General features: G+C 45.9%; 2 protein-coding genes across 2 annotated transcripts; one reads left to right on the forward strand and one right to left on the reverse strand.

The window, feature by feature from the left end:
• Positions 1 to 3,413: 3,413 nt before the first annotated feature.
• On the reverse strand, positions 3,414 to 14,125 carry T265_00758 (hypothetical protein; the record flags this gene model as incomplete). The annotated part of the gene is made up of 5 exons (XM_009164607.1): positions 3,414 to 3,852; positions 5,236 to 5,306; positions 8,510 to 8,644; positions 11,742 to 11,996; positions 13,810 to 14,125. 5 exons carry the CDS (start codon positions 13,859 to 13,861, stop codon positions 3,751 to 3,753), a joined length of 615 nt encoding a protein of 204 aa, XP_009162871.1.
• T265_00759 (hypothetical protein) lies at positions 11,296 to 16,614 on the forward strand (the record flags this gene model as incomplete). Its single annotated transcript, XM_009164608.1, has 4 exons — positions 11,296 to 11,327; positions 14,909 to 15,045; positions 16,128 to 16,250; positions 16,298 to 16,614. 4 exons carry the CDS (start codon positions 11,296 to 11,298, stop codon positions 16,612 to 16,614), a joined length of 609 nt encoding a protein of 202 aa, XP_009162872.1.
• Positions 16,615 to 19,505: the final 2,891 nt, after the last annotated feature.

A 19,505-nucleotide genomic window follows, 5' to 3' on the forward strand; every position in this document is an offset into this window, starting at 1 on the left:
ATACAGACGGGTCTACCAGACGAACAGTGCGGAGTGAAGAAACTACAGTTTCTCCGACACAAGGACGACCAAGAAAATACCGATACTACTTCAAACACTGCGGCTCAATTTTCTCGCACGCTCCTTGAGCTAATCCACTTGGAGCGAAATAGTGTCCGACCTAAAACGCACTAAGAATGTGGACCCGATGTGGCACCACACCGCAATAAACAGATCATTGACCCGACAGAATGCAATTTTTGCGCACTAATTCAAGAAAATGTCTCGCTGTTGTAATCGTAACAGGCATATCTCAGAAAGCCCACACACTTGACCTATACTGCTTCACTCACTTGCTGTCTGCATTATTTTACGCCTACTCACTTTGACAGTAGGTACATATCGACTGCATTAGCCCTTATTCATGGCCGACCATCTGAACAAACTCCATAGTGAGATGTATGGCATCGGCAGACTGCTAAATGCACTGCAGACAGGAAGTTAGGAAAGCGATATTTTAGTAAACTACGACTATTTGCGCATTCTCTCATTGACAACCAAGCTTTCTTTCGTCGAACAGCTAAGTACTACCAGCACAAGTTTGGGATGACCTCACCGGAACCTCACCAGACATGAGCCGGGCACACAACAGACGAACTGTAACTAGGCAGCCCGGTTACGAAATGACAGCGTGCGCACCTCTGGAATCGGTTGTGTGCCATATCCTTTATGGTTTCCCACCATTAGCAAGCAGGATCACGCGGGCGCCATCCTGGAAGCTGTGAGGAATCTACGACAAGCAGTTTCATTGACCCGCGTTGCCATGTCCCTCGCAAAGTGCGTTAACAATGACTTGACATAGGAAAGTGTTTCCTTCAGCGTGGTTGGACACATGCCCCAACTATCTCAACCTGGTAAGTCTAATCTGCTCTAGCTATTCGGATTTGTGACTACAACCCACCCACCCACAACTTCGTTACGCAATCACTGCAGCCAGATAACTCATGGTATGCTCCGGTGATCAAATCTTTGAAGACGTCTGAATTCCTCTGGTGGGAGAGGGGGCAAATCTCAAAACCAAGGAGCACGACCGTTCGTGTTTAGACTGATCTTTAACTTGAGCTCCTATTCGATTCCGACGGCAATAATGACTCAGCATGGGCGCTGCTCGCACCTTGATTATTCACGCATTAACATCAGTGAATTATCACTTAACTGGATCGGTTGAGTGATCACGAATGAATCAATCGTTTCACATCGACTAATTTGGTTGTGCCAGACTTTAGCCTCACGTTTTGGTAACACAGATAGACAAGATATTCCTGTGCGCTTCTTTGACGTCTTGAAGAAAGATGCTTGAAAACGGGATGCAACCAATCTTGCCATTATCAGTTAAATATGATGACTCTGTACAAGTGTTTTCACAAATCGCCGAGAATCCAGCGATATGTGTTAATTCATGAAAAAGCTCCGGTCTCCGCACCCCTAACTGAAACCATCGTTGCATAGCAATCGTGAACCGAGGATGTCATCAAACTGAACTCCTATGGCAGATCATCCCATATTGTGGTAATACATTCGTTCATCGACGTTCGAAGAACGATAAAGGAGTGCTTACGATCGCACATCCGTGGAATAAGCGCAAATCTCATAAATAAAACCACTCACAAGGTTGCTGAAAACTCTTGGACAGCCCACGCCCGGTTTCGCCCTTCTTGGGGCTCACCAGGTAGGCGCAGTCCACGAGGTTCCGTCAACCTTATGATCTCCTTGAACCCAAATTGCACTGTTTTCGAGAAATACACTCATTTGCAAATGTCGTTTATAATTAGGGGGTCAGAAAGTCATTGGTCCTGCAAACTTTTGCCCGGCTGAATGATCAGGCCGCTAAAAGGACGAAAACAGCAGGATATAAACCGACCATCTGTGGGCTAACGTATGCCCTCGTAGCATCCACTGATAATCATCATGAATGAGACGAAACTCCGGATTCGTTCTGAGAACTCCCTATTGTGAACATGGCTTCCATAATCACCCATAGTTTTATCTTCCGTTGCACCGGAACAGCGACTAAATTCCATGTTCGAAAGGATGAGTAAAAAACAGAGGTGCTGTTTATGTAAATTAGGGGCGAATTTTTAATATTATTACTGCGTCAGTAATATTTTCACCTACCACATTTCAACACTTGTCATTCACAGCTATTAAAATCCCAGCAACTTGTTTGCCTCCGGTTTTGTGATGTGAGTTCGTTGATGAGACGTTGTAACGTGCGTAAACGCTCAAAAGTAAGTCACTTCGCTACAACGAGGGGCAGAATGAATAGCTGGACCGAAAGGCGTCAGTATTTCACGAGAGCCTTCTATGATCACAGGAATCGCATCAATTTCGTCAAACGTAAGATATAACAGGTGGGGCGAATTTTCAAACCCAAAGATGGCTACTGTGTACTGTTGCGAAATGAGAACGTTCTTTCACAAAACCCTTTAAATGAAGTAAAAATGTCATTATCAGGTGGTTGAAGCCTCTGTTATACTTAATGCATTCAATTGTTAAGTAGTCTATCTACGCAATCGTTAGCAACATTTCTCTCACGAAGATACAACTTTCACGTAACGACGACTGTCAATTTCGTTGGTCTTCCTTAAAGTAGGCGAATGGTTAGGGTGCTTTACAACGAGGAATGATATCAGGGCATACACACAGGTAGCCGAAAGTGAACCTTTCAAGTCTATCAATGCAATATTTTATGACAGCAGGTAGGATACAGTAAAAACATTGCTGATTGACTGCTTGACATCGGAAGGATGAACGTTCAAAATACTAGCCGGAGGTCATGGGTTCGAAACTCCCAAGTCTTCCCATAATACCAACAGAGGGAAAATAGGCTCACACGATTGAAACCGAGAAGTCTTCAATCAAAACGTGGACGTGGTATGGATTCCGTGGTTGAAGCATGAGTGACGTTATGTACCGTCTGAGAGCGAGCTAATCACACTGCTGATCGGCCACTCGTGAGCGAACGGTCAAGTGATCGAACTAGTAGCCTGCAGACAGTGGATTCGACACTCCTTGGAGTTTTGTGAGCTTCGTACTGCTTAAGACTCCCAATAAGGACGAGAGAGCTGTAAAGTGCTCTTCAGCTTTTCAGCATAGATTTGATTCACTTACTGGAAAAAATATCAAATGGAAAATTGACAAATACTCGCACACTACCAACTAGCACAACAATCGTGGTGCACGGGACATAGCCAAACAAATGCTATCGTCTTTGGGCGACAGGTGGCTTTCAGTTAGTTCGAATCAATGACTGAAATCGAGTATGGGGTCAGTGAGCCCTCGAGAAGCTCGTTTCTTATGAATTCCACACTCTCGCCAAACAACGAATCGGTGCGGGTGCCAGGTACAATGGCTACCGCCGTAAAGTTTACATACTCGCGCAACATTCCCAGTGCACATTGTCTTGTTTTCAGTGAAAAGACTGACGCGCCATTCAATCTGGGTTCATAGCTGCTGGCCAAACATACACAGTAAACAAGCTGATTGCGTTAAAAAGCACAATGAAGTCTGATTGCAATACCATTTTCCTTTTGCTTTGGTTTAGGGAGCATGAGCGACGTACGGTGGTTTCCAAACAGCATGAATCCTCATGAGAATGTGTGAATTCTCAGTAATGACGTGCAGATTATAGAGTAATACAAAGTAAAATTATGCAGTAACAAAGCAAAACATAAGGGCATGATCTCAGTTAAGAGGATGAATTGATCAAGTTTATCCTGGATTCGACGCCCGCTGAGAAAGTGCTTCGGGCAACAGCCGTTTATAGATGTCATAATCTTCTTGTAAAAATACGCAAAATACTACGCGTTGGATCTGCAAGTAGAACATAGGAGAACGAGATTAGACACTATTGAAGTCGTTGGGTCACACACAAATACAAGACAATTTGCGTGCGTTTCATGGTAAGATCAATCGATTTCGGTATGGTTGTTACTCCTTAAGGATCTGAGCAGGCCATCGAACGGTTATTTTTCAAGGTTTAGCCCATAAGGGCATGTATCCAATCAAATCCTCAGGTCAGTCACATATTTTTTCTTTCTAAATGACATTATAAACAGTCACCTATATGCTGACTGAAAAACGACCAGTGTGGTAAGGTTGAGTTGCTTCAGAATCTAACAAGCAAAGGAAATAAATCTACGTATAGATATGCTTGCGCCGGTGAGAAAAACATCCAGAATTTTCGCGAAATACATTCGTTCGCTCACTAGTACGGTTTTACCGCGGGACACCCAAATGAACCTCAGATGAATATCTTGTTTATAACAGTCTTCAGCAGAATGTGCCGCCTGACGTTTCAGCTGGTACGATATTCAAGACATCGCAGGTTCAAGTAGAACATAAGGTTGACGGAAACTCAAGAACTGCGCTTACGTAGGCCCCAAGGAAGACAGAGCCCGTCGCGAACTGTAGAAGAGTTTTCAGCAACCTTACGAGTAGTGTTCAGTCAGACTTTTGTTCGACAGCAACTTAGTTTGACAGGGGGCAGCTACACCGTGAAGGCACTTATCACAAAGCCACAGTGTTGTTGATTCAGCACCGAAGAGTCACTGGAAGTATGTTAACGGTACGAGTGAAGCTACGTAGCTTTTGGCCTTTCGCCGTCAATGTCAGCTGATACACTCATTGATTTGCCGCCTGAAATACTGAGTCCACTTAGTCCGTCTAAGGAGAACAGTGAGAAATAGGAGATAGTATCATCCCACTTTTTCCATTGTCGGTCAACGCAAAACAGCACAGTAACGACATAGAACGAAGAGCGTAGAGTTGCGTAACGAACTGTAGAGAGCTGACTAGTTTCCCAGTTCACTTGCTTATAAACAAACAGCGGTCAGGTGAACAGATTGTCAGCTGATAAAACAACGAGGACTTGGTCGGGTTACACTGCAATCACAGCTGAGGTATGGAGGTGAGTAGGGCCACCACCCTCTTGTTTACAAAGTTGCCCAAGGACATCGTGAGACCCTGGTATTCGGGTTATCCACTACGGGGCATATGCATCTTTCGGCACACAGGCCTACTGACTAGGCAACGATGGGAACAGCAGCATCAGAAGATCTGATGAAATCGCAGAATTCAGGGGCGAAAACAGAGACACTGCAGTCTCAGTAGCTGGGGAGAATCAGGTTAAAGCCAAAAAATTACGCAAACGTCAAACGGCAGAAATAAACAATGGTTCACGGTCATGTGACATACATCTGTGTGTTGAGACAAATACGACAATACTGTAGAAATGGCCACTTTGGCAGCGGCTTCTTGGGGATAGTCTGAAAATGGGAAAGAGATGCCGACAATTACTCGAGAGCTTGGCATAGGACTTATACACATTCGTTTGCAATAATGCTTAAGAGCGCGCGATGTCCACCTCCCGAGCGGAAGATGCGTCAGATACGAAGCNTGTCCACCTCCCGAGCGGAAGATGCGTCAAATACGAAGCACCAACAACCCGCCTTAGAAACGACCACACCGCGCGTGACTTTAGAACGACTTTACTCCTACTAATACTACCACTACTATATATTAAAATGATTTCTATACGCAGGTACTTGTCGTTGAGTTGTAGGCCATAGAAGCGGGAATTTGTAAGCAAGGGTTCACCAATAAAATGGGATGGCTCACTGGTTAGGGCGCGGATTTACTGACAGGAGGGTCCGGAGTTCGAACCCGACCTCTGCCTCTCGACTTTCCTGTCTAGGCTTGCGCAACCTGGCTGTGTCCCAGCCCTCGTGCTTCCCTCGGGTGGCATGGCAGCTAGTCATCGAAAGGGTGTTCCAGCTGGACGACCACCAATAAAATGCACGTTAAAAGTTATCAGACAGCATTTCGTACAAAGCGAGGTAGTTGCTCCAGGAGCTAGTTAGATATAGATAACGTGACCTGAAACTGTGCAAGCCGCACAGTGGGGCCAAAATACTATTCGTGGAATTGTAAGTTTGAATAATTTTCGACATTCGTTGGACGCACACTGTGCTGTCGATCATGAGTAAGGATGAAACAGCAATGCTTCCCAGCTTTTCAGCACAAATGGACGAAATTAACAATCAAGCCTCCTCAGTCCAAGGCTCCGAGTAGTCAAGGAAACCAAGCGGCAACACAATATTTAAAACGCATTGATGAGAAAGCTGTTTGAACAACCCTGGTCACTGAAAAAGCACTGTGGAAACAGGCCATGCAGTAAGCAGAGGACCTGAACTACTTAAAACATTGGTTAGGGTTTTTAACAACAGCTACCGGTGCCGAGCGTTGAGAGGAAAAACTTCACTCAGCAGATTGGATGCCTTACATAAGTGGCATAGACGCACAGAATAATGAAATTCCTATTATCGGTGGGATATTTATTAACTTGGGTGAAATGTTTCCTCTTTTGCCGAAGGACAACTCCTATGTTGAAAATGATTGTTCGGCTGTAGTACCCTTTCGGTGCCTAATTGCCATGTCACCAGAAGGAAGCACGAGGGCTGGGATACTGCCAGGTTGCCCAAGTCTAGACAGGGGCAGTCACCGGGTTCGAACCACGAACCTTCCGGTCAGTAAATTTGCCCTTTAATTACTTGGACCATCTCACTTCCAACCGCTATGGGCTAAAGAAAATCGAACAACAGTGACACGACGGCTTCTAAGTGATATACCCACCGCCTAAAAATCAACAACCGTGTAGGTTTCGATAAAAAGCTGGATCGAGCTGCTGTTGAACGACAAGTTAAAGACCAAAGGCCAGAAGTTCCATGTGTCTTTAGATAATTGCATCGGTCACTCAGATGGGAGTACCAACCTCCCCGAAGTGTTGTTCATCTCCGGAACAAAACACACCAGAAACAGTATAACCCAAACCCTAAAACTGGACTGCAGGAGATAAATTCTGAGACACCTAAGGTTGGACTCATGGGCTGAAACGAAATTTAGCACAGAGACTTATGGCTGAGACAACAAACAAGTTCCATTTCAGATGCTATTGGAAAGTCGGTGATCACGAGGGCCACTAAGTAAATACAGAACAACTTTTGAAGTTAATGCTGTCATGGATCACAATAATGGAGTCACCTGAAGTAAAAAAAAACCCAGCACTACATGAAAACTGCGGACTACTGAGAATTTCCAGAATATATTGAGTGGAAGACGAAGCAGAACAATAAAACTTCAAATCTACTTGGGCAGGTTCCCGGAACAGGACAGAATGTACACGAGTATACCTGAGCACGTTGGTAGCCCTCAATATGAGTGACCGATGACACAAAAGGGAACGGGATAAGTAATGTAGAACAAAATATTCTCTCAAAGAATCACGATACTGCGAGCGTTCAACATAGAGATCTACTGTTGAAATTAGTTCGGTTTAGCTCGAACTACCGAATGGGCACTATTATCGAAGCAAGAAATAATTTGAGTGTGCCCGAATGGAACGTCTAAATGTTTCTCTTGAAAATGGGACGCTGATTTGTGGATTGAAATTTCAGGGTGGACAACTATAATCGCAAAGTGGAAAGTTGGAACCCCAGTGCATGGGTGGCTTTCTAACAATAATGAACTAATAATCAACGTACCATGCTACAAGCCTTCTGAAGGATTTTAGCGAACCAAAAGTGTCTATCATATGATACCCCAACAAGCGAAACAAAATCTTGTAAGCAGCATTAACACCCAGCATAATATTTACTCAAAACAATAGGTCCCTTCAGCCGAAATTACTAAAACTGCAACTACGTAGCGAGACAAAGCGGAATCGTGCTACGGGTGGAGGGAACGTTAACCGATCCGTGAACAGTGACATGTAATAATCAGGCACAGCTGTCTACGGCTATGCTGTAATCGGTTGTAACTTCGTTCAGCATTGAATAGGTAACTCGATATTCGGGAGACAGCCGACCTGGTGGATGAGTTGATTGTGACATGTTCTTGTGGGTGCATCGACTCCCTTGTTCCGCCGATTTAAGGTGGACATTCAGGGGCGTCTTTAACTGCCAGAAAACCAATTGGATGGGCGTGAGAGTTGAGCGTAAACTATGCACCATATAGTGCATCCATCACCCAGTTTCTGTAACGCATACGTTTAAGGAAAGGATTTATATCTGAGACCACCAGTTGGATGCATAGGTCAGCATCGTAACGACAAGTGCCTTCGTTACCCGGTGCCCCCTAGTGCACATATTCGAAAAAGAATGAGTGGCAGTCAGAGTGTCAGCCGGCTCTATGCGTGGGTCGAAAGCGACTTCGTCACCTTGCTTCAGCTGTTGAAATGAGTAATGTGTTACGTCTAGACAACAAAATGTCTGGAGGTTGTTCGTTGGCAAATAACGAACAGTTCATGTATCGTCAAGCATAAATTGTTTGATGAACCAGTGAAAAACCAGAAAGCATTTTCCAGGAACAGCTCATCCAACATACAATAGTGCCCCAGGGAAAAATAAAACAAATGGTCCCGGAGGGCACTGCTTATTGAAGGGGACATACGACTAATTATGAACCCACGTACGGAATACGCCAGTTGAAATGCAAGGGAAAGCAATGGATGTTAGATTGTTCTCCGTGCAAAGCTGGAGAGCTCGTTCATAAGTTCCTTGAAGATGACGTGGATTCTCCCCATATGGACCGACACAGTGTATGATAACTGAAAATTGAAACAAAGCGATAGAAAAAATGCATCAATGGGGCTGGTCCGCACGCGTAAAACAATGGATGAAATATGAACAGATGGAAGTCTGTGAGTTCGTATGGTAATCTCTCATCTAGGAGATAGACCCCGGCGTTAGCGAAAAAACCTATGATTCACAACATATCTAATTGACTCCACTACAACGGGAATGTCTCAAGCTACTGACCCAGATTTGTTGATCGACTATCGTGACATGGAAAGCACGGCTGACACAGTGTACCACTAAATCAGTGTATTCTGATTGTCTAGTATGAACATTGATCAGGCGAAAATTTGGCCTAAGGCTCGCAGAGTCCCATTTGTTGGAATAAGTGATTGGGGTATTCGGATCGGATGGGCCAAGTTTCACGACCACAGAGTAGAACTGCTCTCTCGGTCGTTTTGTTCGGTGATATTCGTTTCTGACATCAAAGATGACACAAGTCGGCGACGATTACCCATAATTTGGTGATGCGTGCATGAGCTCGACGGTTACAGTACAGTCACAGCCTATACAGTTGTCACGATAAGTGGACCCATAGAGAACTCAAGCTCTTCATTTTTGAAGTTTCAACGAGATACAAGGAGCGGGAAATGCTAAAATAGGACCTTTTACTTCAAAGGTGAGAACTGAATTCCAAATATAAGACTGCTTCCGATATGGCCCAAGTGGTTAGAGCGCGAAGTTATTGACCGGAAGGTCAACGGTACCAACCCGAACTCTGCCTCTCGACTTCCTCTGCCTAGGCTTGGGCAACTTGGCAGTATCCCAGCCCTTTTTGGATGTTACTTCACAATATGAACAAGGTGAAACAAAAATACTGACCAACATCATTTAACAACGGTTATGAGGGCTCACCTAAACCTGCTGCCCAGTAGCGCCTCAGGAAAGAGAGACATACTCGTACGTCAGAAACTGAGGGATGGCCTAAATTCACAGCCGAAGGTTTGAATGAAAGATATGGACAGAGGAACAGATGGCCACTTATTATTGTGAACATTCATCTACACAGTTAAGTGGCTGGCTCTCGTTTTGTACTAGGAGATAGACCCTGGCGTTGGCGAAAAAACCTATGATTCACAACCTATCTAATTTACTCCACTACAATGGGAACGTCGCAAGCTACTGACCCAGATTTGTTGATCGACTATCACATAATACCGTGACATGGAAAGCACGGCTGACACAGTGTACCACTAAATCAGTGTATTCTGATTGTCTAGTATGAACACTGATCAGGCGAAAATTTGGCCTAAGGCTCGCAGAGTGCCATTTGTTGGAATAAGTGATTGGGGTATTCGGATCGGATGGGCCAAGTTTCACGACCACAGAGTAGAACTGCTCTCTCGGTCGTTTTGTTCGGTGATATTCGTTTCTGACATCAAAGATGACACAAGTCGGCGACGATTACCCATAACTTGGTGATGCGTGCATGAGCTCGACGGTTACAGTACAGTCACAGCCTATACAGTTGTCACGATAAGTGGACCCATAGAGAACTCAAGCTCTTCATTTTGAAGTTTCAACGAGATACAAGGAGCGGGAAATGCTAAAATAGGACCTTTTACTTCAAAGGTGAGAACTGAATTCCAAATGTAAGACTGCTTCCGATATGGCCCAAGTGGTTAGAGCGCGAAGTTACTGACAAGAAGGTCAACGGTACCAACCCGAACTCTGCCTCTCGACTTCCTCTGCCTAGGCTTGGGCAACTTGGCAGTATCCCAGCCCTTTTTGGATGTTACTTCACAATATGAACAAGGTGAAACAAAAATACTGACCAACATCATTTAACAACGGTTATGAGGGCTCACCTAAACCTGCTGCCCAGTAGCGCCTCAGGAAAGAGAGACATACTCGTACGTCAGAAACTGAGGGATGGCCTAAATTCACAGCCGAAGGTTTGAATGAAAGATATGGACAGAGGAACAGATGGCCACTTATTATTGTGAACATTCATCTAGACAGTTAAGTGGCTGGCTCTCGTTTTGTAGTAAATTTACAACGTTCACCCCAAAAAGACGGTTTTTTTTGGGCCCGTCCCGTGTATTAGATGAGACGCTTTTCGAGCACCTTCATTGCCCATGAGGTTGGGATGACTGAAGATCTGGTTGTCTATCATCAAATCAACCTCCAGGTCGTCTATGGTGTCCGAGATGTGAAAGAAGACAATTTCGACATCCGCACAGATCTTTCAGCAGGTGCACTGCATTAGGTGATAATCATGGAGCTAGCAGTGCCTAGATAGCAAGGTGATGACTATCATGAAGGCTCGTCGTGCTGCAGTGCAGAGTCAGAGTTTAGAACTCAATGAAATGTGACGCCATCCAATCCAAAGCATTGTCGTTCCCAGGGCGAGATAGCTCAGTGGTTAAAGCGCGAATTTACTAACCGGAAGGTTTGCGGTTCGAACCTAACCTCTGCCTCTCAACTTCCCCTGTCAAGGCTTGGGCAACCTGGCAACAGTCCAGCCCTCATGTTTCCTTCCGGTTGCATGACAGTTATGCACCAAAAGCGTGCTACAGCTGATGTTTCCTTCCGGTTGCACGCAGTTATGCACCAAAAGCGCGCTACAGCTGAATGATTGTGGTTTCCCTTACAACGTTCGCATAAATGGAACGAAGCGGAAATGATGGAGGGAGTCATCATCAAGACAGTCAAGTGAGCATGATTTTTTAACCTTATCGCGATTTGCCCCACATTTAAGTACGAACTCAGGCTGCTCCACAACTGCCGACGCAGGCGCCAAGTGCAACGTTAAGCCAAAAATAGAATAGAATAAAATACAACACATAACAGACCGGCAAAATCTATGAATAACGTGTCATGCAGTCACGAGAAAGGGGGCATAAACCAAGCAGATAGGCTACCCAGAGCACCAAGCTGGACCAACACCCCTGGATCCTCCTATACATGCGAGATTTTCATCATTCCCAACCAGGTTGAAAATGTTTAATGACCGACCAAACATCGAGATCAGACACAGATAGTTTGTCATTTGTCCACTCCCTTCAGGTTGAAACGAACTAACGGCGGGTGTCACAAATCCAGAATACTAACCGTGTGCGAACTTACATTTGGCCGGTAGGGCAAATCCTTGAGTGATTTTCGCACTACCGGTTGGGCAGCCGTTCAGAGCCATGCAAGCCGAGTGAAGTTGGTTAGAACCAGCCGCCCGGTGAATAGCTCCATCCACACCACCGCCCCCACGTAGATGCTTGTTCGCCGCGTTGGCGATAGCATCCAGCTTCAGTTTTGTTATGTCTCCACGCCATAAACTAATGCGCATGCCCAGAGCCGAGGGTGCATGCCCATTTGCAGCTTCTTGACCTGCAACAGCATATGGTAGCTAACTTAAAGAAAAGACACAAGGACGGTGCAATCAAGCTGGAGCAATAGGCCCTCTCGTAGACAAAATTTTGGAAAAGGGAATCTCACTGCTGACCAGAAGAAATCTGGTTTACAAAATTCAACTGGATTGCCGGAAAATGTGGTGCACAAGGAGGGAACTTTGTATGGTTGGTATGTTGAGGCGTGAGTTTCCGACCGGTAAATCTGTGGTACGAATCCAACCCGAACTTCTCAATCAAGCTTGTCTGGGTTTGAAGGTGTGAGGAAGCTAAAGGATATTCGGAAAAAGACAAAGGTGGCCCAGCAACGAAGCAGATGATCAGCTGTTCCAGGGAAGCTACCACTCGTGTTCACCATCTTTCCTCGACTAAGTTTACCCAAATTCAAAGGGGGAACTTATTGCTGGAAAATAAGTCCAAAATACCCCGGGACACGTCGAAAAACAGCAGATGCAAGTCCAGTTTTAGAACTTAAACCACGACGATGATGGTGACATTGATGACCTTACACCAAGAGACACTAATAAAGCAAACAGGTTCAATTCCAGTCTAATGAGCGTCTCAGACTCGCGTCCTGGCAAGCGTACCCACTGAAGAATTCGCATTTAAAGCAGACACAATTATCAAAATCATTATTCTGATGGAACATTCCAGATGCCTTAATATGCTCGGTAGTGGGTGCGATGGGTGCCGGCTCGACCAACTCATACTCTTCCCGAAATGTTCCCGAGAAAGCAGTCTATGCTGAGGAATTCCAATTTGGATCTTTTGTCAAACAAATTGCAAGCAAAAGAGGTATGAAGACATCGAAACTCCTTACACAGAGGATCAATAAGGACCCTGTGGTGGAATTTCACTAAAACTTGGAGGAGCTGCTTGCCGTCACAATGAGTACGTCCTTGGAGAAAATTCGACACACCAAATGTTTGCAGTTCATTCAAAATGGCTCTACGATGTGGCAGCAAGTAGGCAGGTTGTGCTAAGTGGAGTTCGCGTTACAAAACACATACTGGCAAAGAATCCATCTAGAAAAATAGAACTTTTCACCATTTCCGGTATTACAGGAGGCCACTACTAGTCGTGGGGACGGGAATACGGAATATGAGAACCGGAGCCAGTGACAGAGGATGAATATCCGAAAAGACTGGATGACAGTCGAAACCACACACTCCACGAATTCTGTGCGGTAACACCAAGACCAACTAATCATATTTCTGAGACAAACTGTTCACCAACACCACAGTGGTCGCGAGTTAGCGTCCCCGCCGGGTGGCTACAGGCCAGAGCGAATGAATTGAAGCAGTTACATGATACTACCTGTTATAACGTCCTCGCATTTTTCACAAGACGTTAAGACAAAATCCCTAAGATAAAAAGATAGGAATCCTGAATTGTATCGAGATCAGTACAAATATGAATGTTACTAAGTTATTATCTCAAGAGGGCCTTCATACCCTTAAGTAAAAACGGAAAAGCACATAACAGAACACCTTAACTTGACATCTGGTCAATTTCTGACTTCAACGTGATACCAAGTTTCCTCTCATGTAAGCTCAAGAATTTTGCTGAGATTTATTTCGAAACCTTTGTGAATTCTTACCCAGAAGATATAATTTTTCCTCTTCCCTTGGTCTAAAAACAGGAAGGCTTCATCCAGGAGCGTGAATAAAAATTAGCATCATACTCACTATATATAATCGGTAAAATCCACCCTATGAAGACAAAGTAGCCTGTGCCAACTTTAAACACCCGCCACGCAGTAAATTTTCATTACAGTGGATAACTCTACTTACCTTCGGGAGAGTCGTTCCATGGTGGAATGTCATGCAGTGTGACTACTGACATTTTGGAGTGGGCTTTCCGTTGAAGTGGAGAAAACTCTACACCAAACCAAGTAAGTTTGTACGTTGAAATTACGTTTTTGGGATAGACCGCTGGATCCCACAGAAAAACGGCTTGATATACCGACAACGAAGGTTCGAGGAAAGACCCGCTGTAGGGAATGAATAAATTTTAGAATGGATCTCGAAACAACGATGCCAACAAAGCGTTGTAGGCTTTTCTCATTCAGTGTTTCCATCAGAAAGAGCTTTACCTTGGTGGGCGGGGCGTGCGCCCCCCATAGATCATTGAGTTGTGGTAAGCGGCTATTAAGTCTCTCATAATAACAATAATACGTACGTAGTTGCCAAAGGAAGCGCGGGGATGGGATACTGACAGGTTGTCCATGCCTAGAGAGGAACGGAGTTGGGTTTCTACCCCGGACCTTTCGCTTAGTAGGTTCGATCCACAATCACTGAGTTATCTCGAGCTCATGTCTCTCACAACAGGTTAGTCAATGATGAGAAATAAGACCAACAACCTCAAAGAATTACAGACTGAGCTGTTGGAACAGGTAGGACGACATAGTCCTTAAAAGTTGGACTAGCCTGTAGTTTTCTGCCAGCCAAACCTGACTTTCAACCTCTGACTCGGAAGCGTTAATCCAGATGTCCAAGCACCCTGCTATTCAGGTATACGCAGCTTGGAAGTATGTACACAACCAGGAAATAAAAACAGTGGACAGAAGTACTGTCATACAGACTATTTATAGGAAGACGCGTGACGAGGCCAGAAATTTCGAGGAAATGCACAGAAGCTATATTAACTAGTCCGCAAAAGCAGAGCTTCAGTGACTATCTGAGTAATTGCCCTCAATAGAGAACCTGTACACAATGACTACTGGGATATCCACATCCTATGGAGAGACGGCTATCAGAGGACGATTATGCGCAGTCTTCATGATTACCGACTGAATATCTTGCATTTATTTGAGAACAGACTACCGAGCTGAGGCATCATACGAATCTATCTTGCAGCGGGAACGTAAATAATATAAATACAATTGTTCAGCTGTAACATCCTTCCGGTGCCTAGCTGCCATGCCACCCGGAGAAAGCACGAGGGCTGGGATACTGCCAGGTCGCCCAGGCCTAGACAGAGGAAAACTGGTGGCAGAGGTCGGGTTCGAAACACGGACCTTTCGGTCAGTAAATTCGCGCTCTAACCACTTGGGCCATCTCGCCCCCGCGGGGACGTAAACCTAATAAGCTCTCCACTGCGGCGGTCCAGTGGACAACAGGGGTCTTGACGGGGTCGCCTTTGTCATGAGTGACCATGCCCACAAATTGCCTTCATGTATTTGAACCGCATTTGATCTAAGACTGCGGGAACTCGATTGGGAGGTACTCGCTGAATTTGAGTGCAACTGCTGGGTACACAAACACCCCCTCAGCGGTGTAGAGGTTTTGCGAGTTAGAGAGCATAACGGATGGGATGTTTGGATGCGATATACTGTCAATCTCAGGCATCTAGAGTGCTCGTGAAAGCTGACCAGGTGGTCCCATCCGCCACATGTCGAGTGGGTGCCCTCTATGGCGGCGATGTGAAAACGATGAACATTAATCGACTGCGCTCCACTGGGCGACTTGTACGCACCTCCAGCACCTTAGATGACATTTGTTAATAGGGTATTCGAATCATGGACACACTCTAACCCGAACCGACTATGCCCTATACAGTCTCGACACCATCAGTGGCGGAAGGATGTCGGTCGTATCGAGGAGCTGAAGCGAAAAAAATGAGAGGATTAGATTATATCCTCACGAAAGAGAGCCGAATTTATCTGCAGTAAGAGAATCCACATCAACCTTTGAAAAAGATCAACTTTCCACTAATACTGGACCAAACAAATGTCTATAACAGCATAACGACGCGACTGACAGGAAACCGCTTGTGCTCCAACGGGAGTTATGAGGTTTTATTGGATGATCAGTAGTCCATAATTAAGGCATTTGTCCAAATTTCAACGAACTGTCTTGGTTGCACGATGCAACGGCACAAAAACTGGACTTCAGACAAACATTGCTATTCCAAATCGGCACTACAGGCATGTCCTAGTGTCGCTCGGGTATGTTCAGTCACCAGCGATTCTGAGTTGTTCACAGGTATCATCCTACGCAGACCCCCTACCCCTCTTGAGCGGTAGAGCCATGAAAACTAAGCTGGGTCAAGGGTACACTGACCACATTTTAACCTCATGACAACTGCTCGAACACCGCCACACTCTCAGAGCACGAATTTACCGACCGGAATGTCCGCGGTTTGAACATGACCTTCGCCTCTCGGCATCCCTGCAGAGGCTTGGGCAACAGACAGTATCCAAGCCCTCATGCTGCATACTGGTGGCATGGCAGTTAGGCACCGAAAGGTGCTACATCTGAACGATTTCGATTTTTTAAGCCTCGACGCCGTCTGTCAAGCCGTTTTCCATGTCTGCACCCTGTAGCAAGCTTGTCAACAAGCCGCAACTGCTCTCACACTGGACTTGCTTGGCATTGGTGTGTGCTGTGTATCAAAAACAAGAATTCAAGATACAGACACGGTGGTTGAGTGAAACCGCCCCATCGCTCTCACGCGATTCCGGCTACTCACCTCTGGCGATCCAGAGACTGCTGCGGCAGGATGTGAAGGGGTTGGCATTGCCCCAAGTCACCAGGCGGAGGGATCGTTGCCCCAGTGGATATCCATTGGCAGAAAACTCTGTGCGGTCTGAATGATGTGTTGCGGGGAACTCAAAGCTCAGATATCATCGTGGTTGCCGGGGGTATGGATGCACAATGGGTAGGCTTAGATCATCTGGGACTCAGTTATGGAATGGAATCGGTACATACGAAAAATGATGAACAAGTACTTCAAGTGTTCTTTGGCACAACCACTAACCCACCGCTACGCACAACTACGCTCCCCAATAACGCACTGATGGTGGCACCTCAATTGGTGATGAAACGTTTGCAATCAAATTGCCCAGCTCAGCAAACAAGCCAACGACCATCTACCCTACCTGAGCCCGTCACGAAGAGACTGGACCTTACCGCTTCAACAGTGTGCTGACAGCAGGCTGTTTTATGCAGTACTGACTTCCGAAATAGCCGAAGTCCTTTGGAATGATGGTGTTTTCCTAAGCGTGCAACTTAAGGACTCAAATCACCCAGCGTCATCAGTTACCGATGGCGCGGACCAGTAACTGGCAGCCTCTCGTTTGGAACACATTTTTGGATCCCGACAACGCAACCGTCCGGAGTCGCCAGTCCTCTTGTTTTACAGAGCCACGTAGAGGAAGGAGAAATGCCTTTATAAGTGAAACCGGTAGAATGTCAGACGAATTAACCGGAGTCACATTCTGGAGTCTCTTCGAAATACTCCATCTTCTGACATGAATTCATAATGGGACGAGATCGCCACGTCTCTGCACGGCTCCTGAAGTAATGGGTATACGACCGAACAGCGGAACTACTTAAAACTCGGAAAAATATCCAAGCCTGTCCCGAACATAACTTGGCTACCGATCGGTGGCCCACTCCTCTCACCGAAAAGCGGACTTAAAACTCGAAAAAATAACCAAGCCTGTCCCGAACATAACTTGGCTACCGATCGGTGGCCCACTCCTCTCATGAGAGACAGAATTCTTCTGTCTAACGCAGTGGACTTATTTCGCTCGGTCCAAACGTTTCCGAAGACTGCGCACAGTGAATTCAGATTGATTTTCCGCATGGGTGGTAGCACAACCAGAGGCTGTCTGGAGGACAGCCACTCCCAATAACCGGTCATCACGTCAGCTGAGCACGTGCCACGTGTGGGCTACGAACCAAACTACCCCATGCCCTGATTGGTCAGAACCTCAGCCAATCTGGATCGAGCCCCTTTAGCTCGACGCATCTCGCCCCCTCCCAAGATTCTTGCATGACTTTGTGGAACATTCTGTGATTGCCCTATAAGTACGCTTGTATCGACCCTCCTTAGTCTGCATAAAAGGCTGCATGAAGCTCCATGCCCTATTTCTATACAATGGTGAACGGGGCAGGAATCCAAGGACCGACGCAGAGCCGCACCGTTGCCAGTAGGTCACAGCGGACAGGAATATAAGTGTTGACACTAACTCTTCACTTACGTACGGCGTCAATTTTTATCTAGTTATATTTTACGCCTTAGAGTGGAAAGAGATGAAATAATTGGTGGGGCAGGAGACAACGTACTGACCTATTGCAAACACTTTGAGGTGACAACAAAACTAGGTGCTCACTAGGAGACTGTGGAGGAAAGCTGGCGTCAAGAGAACCACCAACATCAAATGGAGCCCATTAGCCGCACAATGCTCTCAACTTCAAAACCTTTACGAATAGAGCAAGACTTGTTGCGCTAAAATGTTGCGGCTTGTTGTGTACATGCTCAAACCAAAAAACACCCTGACCTGCTTTAATATTTCTGCAGCCACCAAATTTCATTGTCCACTGGAAAAATCATAACCCCGGTAGAAAAGTGCGGCAGAATAATTCTTCAGCGTCTCTGAGACCTCGACATGCCCAAACGGGGCCCACAAGTTCGGACTGGTACTGTCAGCTCAATTGACTGATTAATTTAGTTCATCAGGGACATGTCAAAGCCTTCGAAAATTCCATTCCACTTTGCGAATACTGAGCGGCGACACCAAACGGTCATCATTTCTTGCAATTTCTCTAGCCAGGTCCAGGACGGGTCATGGGACCCTCATGCTTGAAGGCGGGCTCTCAAAAAACACCCAAGCTCTGGGATGACTCCAACATCCTGCCAAGTCATATATTGTCCATCTCACCGCTTTGATTATTCTGTTAAAAACACAGAGACAGCGTTTGTACGAGCTAGCGTGTGACCAAACTACTATATTTATTGCACCGAAAGTATCCCTGATGCACCTGGTGCAAAGAATATCCGCGTTCCAAGCGACCCGTTAAAATTGGTTGCCGCAATCCGACACCAGAAACGGTTTAGGCATCAGAGCTATAGGGCCTAAAGACGCTCTAAATCGTCCATCCGCAAAGACCGGCCTTCGCAACCATACAGCACAGTTCTTAGTGTGGCGACACTTGAGGCCAGTAATGTTCCCTTTTGGCACCTCAAGTACGGTGAATTGACTAACGTGATTATGGCCTTGAGATTAGCTCACCGACCTCAGCAGACGCAACTATGCTAATAACACCACCGAGGTGTGTAAAGTTCTCTACAACGTACATTGCTCCGCCTTGAATTTCAAGGGGTATGTTCGGAGACTTACGGTTTCGATGCGCGATTCCGCACTTTGAGGGGATGGGACGAAGGCCAAAAGGCCCCTCGCCGGTGGTTCTGAGCCTGGCCCTTAATTCAGGAAAAAAAGAGCAGCGTTGCTGTTTGTATGTAGCTGGATTGGCCTTTTTCCGGTTGTCACTTGTCTCACAACACCAAGAAATACAAGCAGACGACAGCTGTCCTCCCGTTTGTTCCAAAAAAAGAATATATAAAAAACATTCATGCATGGGTGGCCTGAGAGTGCCTGTGAGGCTTACGGCTAACGTCAACGCGCAAGGTGTTGCCACTCTCGTCTTAGTGGGGTCACACCAACCCTAATCCACTTCATCACTCAAACATAGCACACATG

This window comes from Opisthorchis viverrini, assembly GCF_000715545.1.
Source record: "Opisthorchis viverrini unplaced genomic scaffold opera_v5_7, whole genome shotgun sequence".
In the NCBI taxonomy this organism is placed as follows: Eukaryota; Metazoa; Platyhelminthes; class Trematoda; order Opisthorchiida; family Opisthorchiidae; genus Opisthorchis; species Opisthorchis viverrini.